The sequence below is a fragment of the Populus alba genome, chromosome 17, assembly GCF_005239225.2.
Source record: "Populus alba chromosome 17, ASM523922v2, whole genome shotgun sequence".
Taxonomy (NCBI): Eukaryota; Viridiplantae; Streptophyta; class Magnoliopsida; order Malpighiales; family Salicaceae; genus Populus; species Populus alba.
In genome coordinates, this window is record NC_133300.1 from 15,547,145 (window position 1) to 15,564,259 (window position 17,115).

Here is a 17,115-nt window from a genome sequence, read left to right on the forward strand (position 1 = left end):
TTTGAGGGTGAAATGATGTACTTAAATTCAAACTTGTCCCTAAAGCCCGTTGTATGCTTGGCCACAATCGAGATGTGAATCTAGGATCCCGATTTGATACTATAGACACTGGCACTCCATGCAATCTTATTACTTTATTTACATATAATTGTGCTAGTTTGTCAATCAAATATGTCTTTCTCATAGGCAAGAAGAGAGTAGACTTGGTCAATCTATCAACTATGACCCAAATAACATTATTGCCTGTTTTCCCTTTAGGCAGACCTGATACAAAGTCCATAGAAATGTCTTCCCACTTCCATTGAGGTATCAATAATCGTTATAAAGGCCTTGCAGGCTTCTGGTGCTCCACCTTTACTTGCTGACATACACCACACTTAGCCACATATTCAGCTACATCTTTCTTCATATTCGGTCACCAGTAACATTCTTTTAAATCTTGATACATTTTAGTACTCCCAGGATGAGTTGCAAATCTAGACTCATGTGCTTTTTGCAACACATCTCTTTTTAGTGTTTCATCATCAAGTAAATACATTTGTTTTCCAAATGCTATCATTCCATCCTTCAGGATTTGGAAGGAAGTCCCAACTCCTGACTTCACATTGTCCCTTATTTTGCCAACTCTGTCATCATTTTGTTGTGCTTCTAATACTTTATCTTGGAGTATCGACCTTACTCGCAATTGGGCAATTAAAGAACCTCTAGGTCCAACTTCTACCTTAGCATTTATCTTCCTCAATTTAAGCAATTCTCTTTCATCATTATCATATAAAACAACATCTATGATCTTATTTTTACGGCTAAGGGCATCTGCAACAACATTTACTTTCCCTGGATGATATTCTATCGCACAATCATAATCCTTAATTAACTCTACCCAACATCTTTGCCGCATATTCAATTCCTTTTGTGTCATTAGATACCTCAAACTCTTATGATCGATAAATATTTGAACTCGGGATCCATACAAAAAATGCCTCCACACTCTGAAAGCAAATACAACAGCTGCCAATTCTAAATCATGCACCGGATAATTAATCTCAAGAGTGTTCAATTGTCTTGAAGCATAGGCAATCACTTTACTGTGCTGCATCAAAACACAACCCAATTCTTTCCCTGAAGCATCACTATAAACTACAAATCCTTCAGTCCCAAATGGAAGGGTTAACACAGGTGTGGTTGTTATTCTCCTTTTCAGCTCCTGGAAACTTTGTTCACACTCATCGGTCCATTCCCATTTTATCTCCTTCCGCGTCAGTCGAGTCATCGGGATGGCTATAGTAGTGAACCCTTCAATGAATCTCCTGTAATATCCTGCCAATCTAAGAAAACTATGAATCTCAGTCACATTCGTAGGCCTCTCCCATTTCAACACTACTTCAACCTTTCTAGGATCTACTAGTATTCCTTGAGCCGATATAACATGTCCTAGAAAAACTACTTCTTTCAACCAAAACTCACACTTACTTACTTTGACATACAATTGATGCTCCCTTAAGGTTGCTAGCACTTGTCTCAAATGGTGTTCATGTTCCAAATATGAATTGGAATAGACCAAAATGTCATCTATGAATACTACCACAAACTTATCCATAGAAGGTCGAAAAACCTGATTCATTAAGTCCATAAACACTGCCGGTGCATTTGTTAACCCAAATGGCATTACTAGAAACTTATAATGTCCGTACCGAGTCCTAAATGCAGTCTTTACCACATCTTGTTCTTTTATTCTTCATTGATAATACCCAGATCTGAGATCTATCTTCGAAAACATCTTGGTTCCCTTAAGTTGATCAAACAAATCATCTATCCGCAGGAGTGGATATTTATTTTTTACTGTTACTCTATTTAATTGTTTGTAATCAATACAGAGTCTAAGGATCCCATCTTTATTTTTCACAAATAATACTGGAACTCCCTAGGGGGAATTACTTGGACGGATAAATTCTTTATCCAGTAATTCTTGTAGCTAAATTTTCAACTCGGCTAATTCCACAGACACCATTCTATATGGTGGTTGAGCAACAGGTGTGGTCCCGGGTAGTACATCAATGGAAACTTCCACTTCCCTATCTAGTGGTAACCCCGGTAATTCATCTGGGAACACGTCTATAAATTCTCTCACTATAGGGATGTTTATCAACTCTCTAGTTTTTTCTTTCAAATCTAACACGTAAGTAAGGTAAGCTTCACATCCCTTTTGAACCATCTTCCTTGCAGTCATAAATGAGATTATGCAATTCGGTATAACATTCTTTTCCCCTCTAAAAATCACTCTCCTTCCATTCGGTCCCTGGCGAGTCACCATTTTTACAAAGCAGTCCATTTGAGCCTTATACACACTTAACCAATCCATACCTAGTATTACTTCAAAATCCAGTAATTCCAAGGGAATTAAATCTACTCCCAAGTCGAGCCCATCTATACTAATCCCAATTCTCTTGTAGACTACATCAATGACTACAACTTCACCTAGAGGAATACTTATCATAAATCCTCTTTCTACCCTGCTAGGTCTTTTTCTTATTTTCCCCACAATTTTATTAGCCACAAATGAATGTGTAGCCCTAGGATCAATCAATACATGTACAGTTAATGAGTTTAATTGTAAAGTACCTGCTACTATATTTGGGGCGACTCTAACCTCCTCCTGTGTCATATGAAATACTCTACCCTAGGTCTTGTCACCCTGCATCCTAGGCCGACCTCTATTTCCACTAGCCCCTGACTATGCTGGTCTACCCGGTCTATCCATAGTGATAGACTGTTGTTGGCTTCGGATCTGTTGTCTCTGCCCTTGTATGAACTCAGCTCTCCGTGGACAATCTCTACGGATGTGTCCCTGTCCTCCATAATAGTAACATCCTCTGCCTAAATAAGAGCAATCACGCCATCTATGCCCCTCAGCCCTGCAAATATAACATCGTCCTGGTGACACTGAACAATCTCCTGGATGTCTCTGCTCACACCGAACACATTGGGGATAAGATAAGGCATTTAATCCTGATGTCCCTCTAGTAGAACCTCCCTGAAAAGATGGCTGTCTACTAGTAGTTCCAGCACCAGTACTCTGAATAGGCCTAGATACTGCTCCTTGCTTCCTCCTAAACTGGCTGAACTGTCCCTTACCCTTTTTAGAAAGAGGAGGTCTACTTGAGGAAAAATCGATAACCTTCCTTTTACCCACCTCTGTCAGACTTTGCTGCCCTTGAACTATACATGCCTTAAGAGCTTGTGCTGCCTCTATAAGTTCTCTGGTTGTCCCAAATCTAAGTGCTATTAAGCCTTGTCTTAATCTATTGTTTAGTCTGGTAGGGGGATGTACCTGAAAATAGATTTAATACAATAATCCAAATAGACAAATGAAAAAAACATTCATAAAATTCTTTCTACTTTGTTTCTTTCTTCATTTCTTTTTGTAAATTTAGTCAAAAGATCATTAAATTAACATGCTCATCTAGTATTATATATCAATTAAATTTCAGAATAATCTATGATATTTTTTAACATCAACAAAATATAATTATTCTTATCACCCAATTAACACGGCATTACATTCACTATTAGATGACTAATTTTGTACCAGTCCATTCAACAAGCACTATTGTCATCAGTCCAAAAACTAGTTTAACATTTTACCCATTCATCAGGGTACAAATCCCATTAACCAGGGAATTAATTCTTCATCTCGCCCATTTGCCAGGGCACTAATTCCATTAAACTAGGAATTAGTTCAACAGCTTACCCATTCACCAGGGTACTAATCTAACTAGGGACTCAATTTCTTACAACGCCCATTCACTAGGGCACTAATCCCATTAACCAGGGACTCAATTTCTTACCACGCCTATTCACTAGGCACTAATCCCATTTATTCAGGAATTAATTCATCATATCGCATATCTTATTTTCTCAAGTAAACAACATAATAATTTCTAATATATCAACCACAATTAATCAGATAAAAAAAATACATATTGTCCAATGTTAAATTCAAGTATCGTGTAATTACCTGACGACTGAGCTCGAGCCGTAGCTCCCTGCTGTGGTATCGGCTTGACAACCTTTCCTGAATTGACATGTATATCACATCATTATTCTACTTTCCATATCGAAATACTCAATAAATAAAATCCTTCCAATTATCCTTTCATTTGCCAAAATAAAATTTAGAGAGAAACATGAAAAATTTCCTTCTTATTCTTTCAATTCTCGCATTGTATCACACAACATTTCATCATTCAAAACAATATATATATATATTCTTTAAATGTATTTATTTAATTTATTTTACCAAAATTTAAATTAAAGGAAAACATAAAAAAATTTCATGATCCATTCTCTCTTTAACATTAATATCATCTCTTTCCTATACAATCTCATCATCTTATTCACATTCTTAAATTTTATTCTTCTTATTATAATTTTTCCAAAAAATCCCTTCTTCAAGAACACCTAAAAGTTTGCTTCAATTATTATAATTTCCTACTTTCTCTACTCACTACAACAATCTTAACACAATTTCACAATCAATTGTAATTTTCCCCAAAATTTATCATGAACCCTAATTCCTCATTTCATAAAATTCAATCAATTTAAAGTATTTATTCTTCAAGAATCTTATTTAAAAGTGTGAGGGCACCTTACCAAGCAATAGCCAAAGCTTTAACACTTTTGTATTGAAAACTTTTCCTTGCTTGAATTGTGTTTTTTCTCTTCTAGTCGAATGCTTCTTTCTCTTTGAAAAGCACACACATATATATATATAATTAACTTTTTTAAAAATACCATCCATGTCCCTAACTTTTTTTTTCTTCCCCACACACACTTTAGCCCCCATTATTTCTTTAACTTTTTTTTTTTTTGCCTTCTATATCCCTCAACAGTAACTTTTAAGATTTTGGGTAAAATTCTTGAATTTATTTATTTATATATATTAACACTTAAACAAAACATTTTAATTCAAATTCTCAAATATATCATCATTCTTATAATTTAATTTATTACTTTTTCTCATTTTTCATAATCTTGACTTTTATTAATATCAATAATATTATCCGGGGTTTTACAATAAAGTTATTCTCTCAATTTCCTTATTGTTTTTCCTTACTTTTCTCTCTTTCTCTCACGTTATGCTCTGTTTTTATTTTCATCTTTTTGTTTCTACCCATTCGGCAGTTAATAAAAGAGAAGGAGGGCTTATATGTTTTCTTTTCAATGGCAAATAACTATTCTACCCTTAATGAGTATTTTTGCCTCTATTCAACGGTCCTTTTTTTTGCTAGCACTACCGAGCTCCATTCATCTTAAAATTTTAACCAGATTTTATTCAGTATATTTTAATATTCTTCATAAAATTTTAGCTCAATTCGATGGTCGGATTGAAAATTACATCCAATAACGTAAAACTAGTTGAATTGTGATTTTTCGTCAAATTTCTGAATTTCTCTAAAAATTATGAAATTTTAACCCAAGTTAAGGCATGATATTAGAAGGCTCCATGAAAATTTTCAGAATTTTTTAATAACCCAATCAAGAGTTATGATTTTTTTCGTTTTACCTAAAACTAGTTAATTTATGAATTTTCACCTGGAGGTTTTACAGTGCTGACTTGGCATGCCAACTATGCATGATGACATCACAATTACATCATTCTGATGTCATCCCCATCCAGGTCAGTCACGTGGGTCGGGTTGTTTGGTATTCGGGTAGGGTCAGCCCATCCGGGTGAAGTAGACTAATGGCACACGTGGGGCGCGTCTGTGCAGGTGGGCAGCCTCCTCGTCGGCGCGTGCGGCCATTTTTGACGTCTGATTTTTGTGCCGTTTTTAGTTGTGTGCTCGTCTTTTCCTCCTCTACATAGTGGTATGGTCAAAACACAATTTTGACAACTTTTATTTTTGAGCAAAGATCAAACACCACTTTAAGCCATATGCTCTGATACCAATTGTTGGGGATTCCGCTCCCCCTTGCGGATCGGTGGTGTTCATGATCATTGCCCAAAGGAGACTAAGCACACTAACACATAATATTTAATGTGGTTTGGCAAATCACCTACATCCATGAGAGTAGTTTATATTATTAGAGATAGAGAAAGAATATAACACACGGAGGAGGATCACATCCACTCAATTCTCATCTCTCATTGCTACATAAGGCAGCAGATGCATAATGTTTGTTTTCTGAAGGTTTTGAGAAGAAGATTATATTTAAGTGTGTAGAGAAGTTTGTGAAGAAATTCTTGTATATTTTCCATATTCAATCAATGCAGCAAACTCTGCTTTTATATACATTGTATGTAATTGATTCCATTATTTTAGGAACCAAGATCATCTCATCCATCCACTAATGGAGGGTCATGATTCTTACACAAGTGAGAATGATTTGTAACAGTAAAAATGGCTACAACTGCCATAATAGTTTTAACTGCCTTCTTAACTGTTTAAACGGAATTTCTTCCATTTCTTCATCCTTCTTGCTACATCTACGTAGTCTTCTTCTAAGGCTTCAATCACAAGTAATCAGCTTAGCTTTCAACAGCCTCTCCTAAGTTGTTTACTGCTTTAACTCCAAGCTTCAACCTTAGTTTCTTGAATCTATCTTTAGGTAGTGCTTTCGTGAAGATGTCTGCAAGTTGTTCTTCACTTCTGCAGAACTTCACATTAATTAATCCTTCTTGCAGAGCCTCCCTTATAAATTTATACTTCCTGTTTATGTGTCTTGTTCTTTGATGGAAAACTGGATTTTTAGCCATTGAAATTGTTGACATGTTATCACAGAACAAGGGTGTTGTCTCAGCTTGCATTTCACCAAAATCATCAAGAACAAACCATAACCAAATGGCCTGAACAGTTGCTTCAGATGCTGAGACATACTCAACTTCTGCAGTTGATAATGCTACTGTGTTCTGTTTCATAGAAGACTAGGAGAATGCTCCACTTCAAAAGCTGAATGCATAGCCTAAAGCGCTCCTGCTATCATCTTCACTTCCTGCCCAATCTGCATCACAAAATCCAATGAGAGTTATTGATTGATCCCTTACATATTATATCCCATAGCTGAGAGTTCCTTGCACATATCTTAGGACTCTTTTTGCAGCTCCCATGTGAATCTTGGTAGGTCTAGTCATGAACTGTGATAACAAGTGATTGTGCATCAAAAGTATCATTAAGTCTTTTATTTTACATATGTATTTATTGTTTTTATTTGGGTTTTTTATAATAAGTGATGTGCTTTTTAGTAATGAAGTTTCTTTTCCTTTCGATAGGTTTTTGGAGCTTAAATGAATTATTTCAGAAAATTCAAACGTCGGAAATTGGAACAAAGAATTGAAGAGAAATTTAGTTGAAGAATGAAGCAAATCTTGGTTCAAATAAGTGCTCCAAATTTGCCCAAAAATCAATTCTATTCCAATTCAAGAAAAGAATATCATATGATCTATTTCAAGCCCAAACTTACCTTATATTGTGTGCAAACTTCAACCATCAAACACTCAAGGTTTCAATGTCAATCTTAGCCCAAATAATAGGTACATTTGTATACTTATTTGATGCTTAAATTCAGCCCCAAATCAGCCTCCAAATCAGCCCAAGCACAACCCATGATCTTACATGTCCACACAACAAATAACATTTGATTTATTTTGGGCAATTAATTGATCCAAGAGGGCAAGCACATGGATGGAAAGCTGGAGGGGACATTGTGACATTATTTTGGGTCAAGAAGAAGAAAGAAACAGCTCATAAAGGAGGAAGAAAAACGTGCACCAAAGTGTTCTCCAAGCTGGCCTGATTTAATTTTCCAGAACACCTTTCGGTGTTTTGCCCATAACTTTTGACTCTGATGTCCAAATGAGCTGTTCGTTAATGATCTAGAAAGCTAACAGAATTGCCTATAAATATGTCTCCAATAGCCATCTCCAGTAGAGGTTCTAAGAGGGTCTAATTTCTGTCTAAAGTTAGAGTCAGATTTGTGTCCGAATTTTTACTGAAATTCTGTTGTGTTCTTCTTTGTAGATTTCGGTTCTTTAGTTTGTAAAACTTATTATTTCAGTTTGATTCAAGTTATTTCATGTTTATTAAAGTGTTCTTATATATAATCATGGTTGGCTAATCTCTTCCTTGGATCCAAATCAAGGATGATGGTGATTGACGTGAGTTCTTTAAGATATGAATGAATCTTAATGTTTATCTTGTCATTTTCTTCATGAACGTTTTATTATTGCAAAGAAATTTTAGAAATCATTTAGGTAATGTTATAATCTTGAATTTTTATGCACAAACCTTAGTTTTGGTATAGAGATTGCTTGATTCAATGTATTACTTAATTTGAGAGTACTTGTTCATTCTTAAGCAATAATTAATCTTCATCCTTTTAAACTTCATTGTAATATCTTCCGATCTAATATCACCATCGTTGATATTAGGTTGAGTTATCTTATATATGTTGAAGAAATCACCAATACATCACCATTAAAATTGATTTGGACCAAGACTTATTTTTTCTTGTCTTTTAAAATCTATTTACACTTTTCATCTTTGAAAACAAATCCATCAATTATTTTCAACCAAGTTATTGTTAATTTAATTTCTCTTGAGTTTTTTTTGTTGTTACCTAGCTTAATTTCCAGATCTAGCTCTCTGTGGATATGACCTCGATCTTACTGAGTTAATTGCTACATCGCACACTCGTGCACTTGCGAGTTAAAACAAGCCGATCATAAAAAGCGGTCAAGCAATTTTGGCGTCGTTGCCGGGGAGCTAGCAAGCAAAGGTCACAAATTTATATTTGATTATTGGAAAATAAAAAAAAAATTCATATAAATAAAAAATTGAATGGCTGGTTTTACCGCCTCTTGTTTATTTTATTTTGTTGTTGTTATTTCTCTTATATTTATTGTCTAAAGTGCTTGGCCAATATTACCACCTCTTGTTTATTTTATTTTGTTGTTATTTATTGTTATTATTTCTTTTATATTTATTGTTTGAAGTGCTTGGCCGGTATTACCGCCTCTTTATTCATGCTTGTTATACTTATCTTTTAATGTTTCTTGTTGTTAATATTGTTTATTAGTTGGAGAGTGAATTTCTTAATTTGTTGTATTTTTATTTTTGAGCTATTACTTTATCTTGTACGTTTCATTTTACTTTTATTTGCAATATTTTTTTTTGTTTTTGTTTTTTTTCTCCTTTCCTTTCGTATTCATATAATTGTTATATTATTATTATTATTATTATTATTATTATTATTTTATCATGGCTAATGTTGAAGATGTAGAGGGTGAAGGGAGTGTTCAAGGTAATGGACCTCCACAATTTAATGATCAACCTAATTTTCGAACTCTTAGAGAGTATCTTCACCCGGCTAGACAAAGTACACCTTCGTGTATTATCTTGCCTCTTAACTAACAAGCTTTCAATTTGAAACCGGGCATGATTCAACTTCTTCCCACATTTCACGGTATGGATTCTGAAAATCCATACATACACATTAAGGACTTTGAAGAGGTATGTAATACTTTTATTGATAGAACATGCACTGAGGAAACTATTCGGCTTAAATTGTTCCCATTCTCTCTAAAGGATAAAGCCAAGCTTTGGCTAAACTCCTTACGTCCTCGGTCTATAGGTACATGGAGAGAAATGCAAGCTGAATTTTTGAAAAAATACTTCCCCACTCATAGGACGATAGCCTTACAACGTCAAATGATGAATTTTTCTTGTAGTCCAAATGAGTCATTTCACCAAGCTTAGGAAAGGTTCAAAGACTTGTTAAATGCATGCCCCCACCATGGTTTTGAGATGTGGAGGTTAGTGAGTTTCTTCTACGACTCTCTTACCGCAAATTTTAAAAAGCTAGTGTCAACCATGTGTAATGGTGAGTTTTATGACAAAGCAATGAGAGACTTCTCTCCCACTTCATGTTGAGTCTAGAAACACCATTTCTCATTCAAGTGGGAAGTTCCAATTAAAAGAGACTGATGATCTTAATGCTAGATTAGCCTCATTGGCTAGGAAAGTAGAGTCTTTTGAGATTAAAAAAGTGCATGTCATGAGTGAACAACAAGAGGAAAGTTGTGTTGTTTGTGAGAGCAAAGGGCATAGGACAACTGAGTGCCCTACCATTCTAGCCTTCAAAGAAGTGTTATATGGCCAAACTTCTGATTCAAGTAATGTTAGAAAGCCATTTTCAAACCAAGTAGGCAATCCCTACTCTGAGACTTATAATCCTGGATGGAGGAACCACCCAAATTTTGGATGGAGAAATGAGGGCTCTTCAGTACCTCAAACATTTCAACCTCCACCCCAACCATTTCATGCTCCCACACATAACACGTACCAACCACCTCATAAGAGATCCCTAGAGGATACTCTTCAACAATTCATGCAAACACAAGGAGGAATCAACAACCCAGCTTACAAATTTCAAGACCAGACCAATAGGACCTTAGATGACATTCGAAGTCAACTAACCAAGTTGACTCAATCACTAAGCACTCAAGAGAAGGGAAAGATCCCAGCTCAACCAATGCCAAATCCTAGAGGTCAGGTACACATGAGTGAATCCTCACTTAGTGAACCTTCAAACCATGAACAAGTCCAAGCCATCACTACCCTTAGAAGTGGAAAGATTGTTGACAAAGCTATAGGTTTAGGGATTCCTAAAGGTATTGCGGAGGAGAAATCTAGGGAGAGTGAAGAGGGAATCAAAACACAAGTGACAAATGAGAGTTTGAGTGACAAAGAAGGCGAGATAAATGAGAAAGAGATGAGTGAGAAAGGAGATGATTCAAGAAAAATTGGAGTCAAAGTGAGTGATTTAGAATTTGTTCATAAAGCACCATTTCCACAGAGGTTAGGGAAACCTAAACATGATCTTATGAACTCGAAAATCTATGAATTGTTCAAACAAGTGAAAGTCAACATTCCACTCCTTGATGCAATTATCTTATGCAAAGTTCCTTAAGGACTTATGCACAGTCAAAAGGAGATTGAATGTGAAAGAAAGAGCCTTTCTAACTGAGCATGCAAGTGCCATCATCCAGTTTAAGACCCCTCCCAAATACAAAGATCCTGGTTGTCCTACCATTTCATGCATTATTGGAAGTCATAAGATAGACCAAGCTTTGTTGGATTTAGGAGCAAGTGTGAATTTGATACCCTACACTGTTTACGAACAATTAGGTTTAGGAGAAATCAAGCCTACTCGAATCACCCTTCAATTAGCTGATAGGTCAATCAAGATTCCTAGGGGTATTGTTGAAGATGTGTTGGTCCAAGTAGATAAATTCTACTTTCTTGTTGATTTTGTAGTGTTAGACACCGCACCTATTCAAGGTTCTAATGCTCCCATCCCAGTCATCTTAGGTAGACCTTTCCTAGCTACATCCAATGCTTTAATTAACTGTAGGAATGGGGTGATGAAATTGTATTTTGGGAATATGACTGTGGAGATGAACATATTCAATGTCTCCAAACAAATTGGTGAACATGAGGACATTAGAGAGGTAGATTTGATCCAAACAATTTATCAAGAACACTTTGAGAGAGAATGGGTAAAGGATCCATTGGAAAGAACTTTAATTCATGATGAAAGACTTTATTCTTTGGAATGTGTTGATGAGGAAGTAAAAGAACTCGAGACTTATCTGGATCCAATGCCTATCTGGATCCTCAATAGATCAATGGACCCCATCGTTTGAGCCTTTGATTTCACCCCAAGTGAAAGTTGAGGCATGTCTTGTCCAACCTTATAAACCAGAAAGGAAGCCTTTACCGAGTGATCTTAAGTATGCATTTCTAGGGGAAGATGAATCATATCCTATTGTGATTTCATCAAAACTTAGCATAGAGCATGAACAAGAACTTTTGAGAGTGGTGAGAAAACACAAGAAAGCAAGTGGGTGGACAATCACTGACTTGAAAGGAATTAGCCCTCTTTTATGTACACATAGAATTTATCTTGAAGAAGAGGCTAAATCTGTGAGGCAAATGCAAAGACGACTGAACCCAAACATGAAGGAAGTAGTGAGAGGTGAAGTGCTTAAACTACTTGATGCGGGTATCATTTACCCCATTGCAAACTCAAAATGGGTTAGTCCAACCCAAGTTGTCCCTAAAAAATCTGGAGTCACGGTAGTGAAGAATGAAAATAATGAGCTAGTACCAACAAGAATCCAAACTGGATGGCGTATGTGCATTGATTATCGTAAGTTGAACATGGTGACTAGGAAGGACCATTTCCCGCTTCCATTTTTAGACCAAGTGCTTGAAAGAGTAGCCGGGAGAGCTTTCTATTGTTTTCTTGATGGATACTCAGGTTACAACCAAATTGAGATTTCTTTAGAAGACTAAGAAAAAACCACTTTCACTTGTCCTTTTGGTACCTATGCTTATAGAAGAATGTCTTTTGGCTTGTGTAATGCACCAGCCACTTTTCAAAGGTGTATGATGAGTATCTTTAGTGACATGGTGGAAATTTTTTTGGAAGTTTTCATGGATGATTTTTTAGTTTATGGGGATTCTTATGAGTTGTGTCTAATGCATTTAGAAAAAGTTATTGAAAGATGTGAAGAGAGCAATCTTGTACTTAATTGGGAGAAGTGTCATTTTATGGTGACACATGGCATTGTTTTAGGTCACATTGTCTCTTCAAAAGGGATAGAGGTGGATAAGTCAAAAGTTGAAGTCATTAAAAATTTACCTACCCCTAGAACTATGAAAGATATGAGATCCTTTTTAGGACACACTGGTTTTTACCGAAAATTCATTCATTCTTTTAGTATCATTGCCAAACCATTGTGTAACTTGTTGTCACAAGATGTCCAATTTGATTGCACATCAAAATGTCAAGAAGCTTTTGAAAAGCTTAAAGGGTTGTTGACCACTGCACCAATCATGCAAGCTCCTGATTGGTCTTTACCATTTGAACTGATGTGTGATGCTAGTGATTTTGTGATAGGGGCTGTTTTAGGGCAAAGAAAAGATAAGAAGCCTCATGTCATTTATTATGCTAGCAAGACTTTGAATGATGCTCAATTGAATTACACTACAACCGAAAAAGAACTCTTAGCTGTGGTCTTTGCATTAGACAAGTTTAGGTCTTATTTGGTTGGATCTCTTGTTATTGTTTTCACTGATCATGCAGCATTGAAATACTTGCTCACAAAACAGGATGCCAAGCCACGTTTGATTCGATGGATCCTCCTACTCCAAGAGTTTAACCTTGAAATTCGAGATAAAAAGGGAGTAGAGAATGTAGTGGCTGATCATTTGTCCCGTCTTTCAAGCTATGAGACCATAACTGATGAATTTCCAATAAATGAATTCTTTGCTGATGAAAATTTATTTTGTGCAGGTACTGTTTCCTACATTGGCTCTCCATGGTATGCTGACATAGCAAATTACCTAGCCACAAGTCAGATTCCTTCTCATTGGTCTAAACTTGATAAACAAAAATTCTTGCGCAACGTGCGTACTTTTTTTTGGGATGACCCCTACCTATTTAAATATTGCCCTGACCAAATTGTTAGGCGGTGCATCCTTGATCATGAAATTCCAAGTGTCATTAATTTTTGTCATGCATTAGCCTGTGGTGGGCATTTCTCTTCCAAGAAAACCACTGCCAAGATCTTGCAGTGTGGTTTTTATTGGCCCACTATGTTCAAAGATGTCCATGCCTGCATGTGACCGATGCGAACGACTAGGTAACCTCACTAGGCGTAACATGATGCCCCTTAACCCCATTCTTGTTTTGGAAATATTTGATTGTTAGGGGATTGATTTCATGGGACCTTTTCCAAGTTCATTTGGCTACCAATTCATCCTTGTAGCTGTTGATTATATGTCTAAATGGGTGGAGGCCATTGCATCTCGCACCAATGACCATCGAGTTGTTGTCAAATTCTTGAAAGAAAATATTTTCTCTCGTTTTGGCATGCCCCGGGCTATGATTAGTGATGGGGGAAAGCATTTTTGTAACAAGCCCGTTGGGATGTTGATGAGAAAATATGGTGTAATTCACAAGGTCAGTACCCCATATCACCCACAGACTAGTGGCCAAGCTGAGTTAGCAAATAGGGAGATCAAGAACATTTGTGGGCATATCGCACTGCTTACAAGACCTCTTTAGGAATGTCTCCTTATAGGCTAGTTTATGGAAAACCTTGTCATCTCCCTGTTGAGATTGAGCACTGCGCGTATTGGGCCATCCAGCAATTCAATGACAATGAAAATGAAGTTGGCAAAAATAGAAAGCTTCAATTGGATGAATAAGAGGAGTTGAGAAATGATGCATTTGAAAATGCAAAAATTTCAAAACATAAGATGAAAGCTTTGCATGATAAACATTTTTAGAAAATCCTTTCATATTGGTCAAAAGGTTCTCTTGTATAATTCACGATTACATCTCTTTCCTGGGAAGTTGAGGACAAAATGGATTGGCCCATTTGTGATTAAATCCATATCTGAGCATGGTGCATTTGAGGTAGAAAATCCTAAGAATGTAAATGTTTTCAAAGTAAATGGTCATCGATTGAAACCTTATCTTAAAAACGTTGTGGCTGAAGTTGAGACATTGGATATTGAAGATCCAATACCATTGTAGTATCACAAGTAATGAGTTTTTATTTTTATTTTTCATTTATTTTTTTTTCTTCTTTCTTCCATCTTTTATATTTTTCTTGTTCATGCATTAGGGACAATGCATTATTTTAAGTTGGGGGGTGTGAGGTTCTTTATTTTAAAAAAAAAAATCAATGTTTTCTTTTAGTTGTGATATGCAGGTTAAAAAAAAAATCAAGTAAGAAGTCAGCTCATGTCCAAGTCAATCAAACATTCATCCTTGAAAACAAAAGGGGAGTAACAATTTTTCTAATCTTTATACTTTTCTTCTCTTTGTTTTTTACATCGAGGATAATGTAAAACTTAATTTTAGATATTTGATTATGTTGAATGCTTGAGATAACCATGCTTGTTAAGAAAAAAAAAAAAACTTGCATTCGTATGTGAATGAGACTTGTTTAGGATCAACATTACATTTTTGGATTCATTATTGTGTTGAACATTGCATGCTTTAATTTGGGATAGATAATATCTTATAAAGCAAGATATAGCATACTTTTTTTTTAAGATTATTGAAGTACATCTTTCCTTGTAAAAGTTGTGTGAGTTGTGTGATTATGCATGAAAGATGAGTGTGATGCTTTACTTGTGATTATCCCTTTTGATCTAGTCCTAAACAAGGTTTAAGTAAATAAAGTAATAATTATTACAAAAATAAATAAATAAATGTGTACAAATTTCTATCTACTCCAATGTTTTGAGTTGCTCAGTAACTAGGGGTATTCATCACAAATGTTTATCTTTACGTCAAACGGCAACTTGAAATATGAGTATGCAAAAGCACTTTAAGTTTGTGACTTTGTGAGTAACCGGGTGCATTCATCACAAATGTTTGTATTCGCGTCAAAAGGGAAGTGACCACTTAAAGACAAAGGATAAAATAATATCTAAAAAAAAAAGAGAAAAGAAAAAAAAAAAGAAAAAATTTATATAGATATTTCTCTAGTTTGCTACCTTGTTTGTAGTAGTGAGAAGGGAAGATTACAAGTTGAGTTTTCGCGTGAATCAATTATGTTGGTTGCATGATAAATACGATTGAATTTAGAATTTTGTATGGATGTTTGATTTAGAGAATGTGAGTATGCTTATTTTACTTTATTTGCTATTGTGTACACCAAGTTAAAGATACCAATGTTTGCATGATAGGTCCTTTAAGTGTGATGAGTCGAGCCTAATTATGTTATTATTATTCTTTTTATTTCAAAGGTTTTATGTTTTTTTTGCTTGAGGACCAGCAAAATCTAAGTTGGGGGGTGTGATTGTGCATCAAAAGTATCATTAAGTCTTTTATTTTACATATGTATTTATTGTTTTTATTTGGGTTTTTTATAATAAGTGATGTGCTTTTTAGTAATGAAGTTTCTTTTCCTTTCGATAGGTTTTTGGAGCTTAAATGAATTATTTCAGAAAATTCAAACATCGGAAATTGGAACAAAGAATTGAAGAGAAATTTAGTTGAAGAATGAAGCAAATCTTGGTTCAAATAAGTGCTCCAAATTTGCCCAAAAATCAATTCTATTCCAATTCAGGAAAAGAATATCATATGATATATTTCAAGCCCAAACTTACCTTATGTTGTGTGCAAACTTCAACCATCAAACACTCAAGGTTTCAATGTCAATCTTAGCCCAAATAATAGGTACATTTGTATACTTATTTGATGCTTAAATTCAGCCCCAAATCAGCCCCAAATCAACCTCCAAATCAGCCCAAGCACAATCCATGATCTTACATGTCCACACAACAAATAACATTTGATTTATTTTGGGCAATTAATTGATCCAAGAGGGCAAGCACATGGATGGAAAGCTGGAGGGGACATTGTGACATTATTTTGGGTCAAAAAGAAGAAAGAAACAGCTCATAAAGGAGGAAGAAAAACGTGCACCAAAGTGTTCTCCAAGCTGGCCTGATTTAATTTTCCAGAACACCTTTCGGTATTGTGCCCATAACTTTTGACTCAGATGTCCAAATGAGTTGTTCTGTTCTTTAATGATCTGGAAAGCTAACATAAGTTCCTATAAATATGTCTCTAATAGCCATCGCCAGTAGAGGCTTCTAAGAGGGTCGAATTCCTATCTAAAGTTAGAGTCAGATTTGTGTCCGAATTTTTACTGAAATTTTGTTGTGTTCTTCTTTGTAGATTTCGGTTCTTTAGTTTGTAAAACTTATTATTTCAGTTTGATTCAAGTTATTTCATGTTTATTAAAGTGTTCTTATATATAATCATGGTTGGCTAATCTCTTCCTTGGATCCAAATCAAGGATGATGGTGATTGACGTGAGTTCTTTAAGATATGAATGAATCTTAATGTTTATCTTGTCATTTTCTTCATGAACGTTTTATTATTGCAAAGAAATTTTAGAAATCATTTAGGTAATGTTATAATCTTGAATTTTTATGCACAAACCTTAGTTTTGGTATAGAGATTGCTTGATTCAATGTATTACTTAATTTGAGAGTACTTGTTCATTCTTAAGCAATAATTAAT

General features: G+C 35.2%; 2 protein-coding genes across 2 annotated transcripts in view; both read left to right on the top strand.

Annotated features, from left to right (window-relative positions):
- LOC118053524 (DNA-directed RNA polymerase 2, chloroplastic/mitochondrial-like) overlaps positions 1-17,115 on the top strand; it is a 63,687-nt gene that overhangs the window by 45,052 nt on the left and 1,520 nt on the right. The window lies entirely within an intron of this gene.
- LOC140954880 (uncharacterized) lies at positions 10,054-14,133 on the top strand. The gene is made up of 6 exons (XM_073405862.1): positions 10,054-10,774; positions 10,983-11,369; positions 11,683-12,099; positions 12,823-13,017; positions 13,219-13,596; positions 13,835-14,133. Exons 1-6 carry the CDS (start codon positions 10,054-10,056, stop codon positions 14,131-14,133), a joined length of 2,397 nt encoding a protein of 798 aa, XP_073261963.1.

Bases quoted from the DNA above. Each gene is read 5' to 3' on its own strand.
- LOC140954880 (XM_073405862.1), top strand. From the start codon at position 10,054: ATGAGTGAACAACAAGAGGAAAGTTGTGTTGTTTGTGAGAGCAAAGGG. The intron at 12,100-12,822 runs GTCCAACCCAAG...TGTTGTCACAAG, and splicing joins TGCAAACTCAAAATGGGTTA to ATGTCCAATTTGATTGCACA. The intron at 13,597-13,834 runs GTGGGCATTTCT...TCATCCTTGTAG, and splicing joins TTGTCATGCATTAGCCTGTG to CTGTTGATTATATGTCTAAA.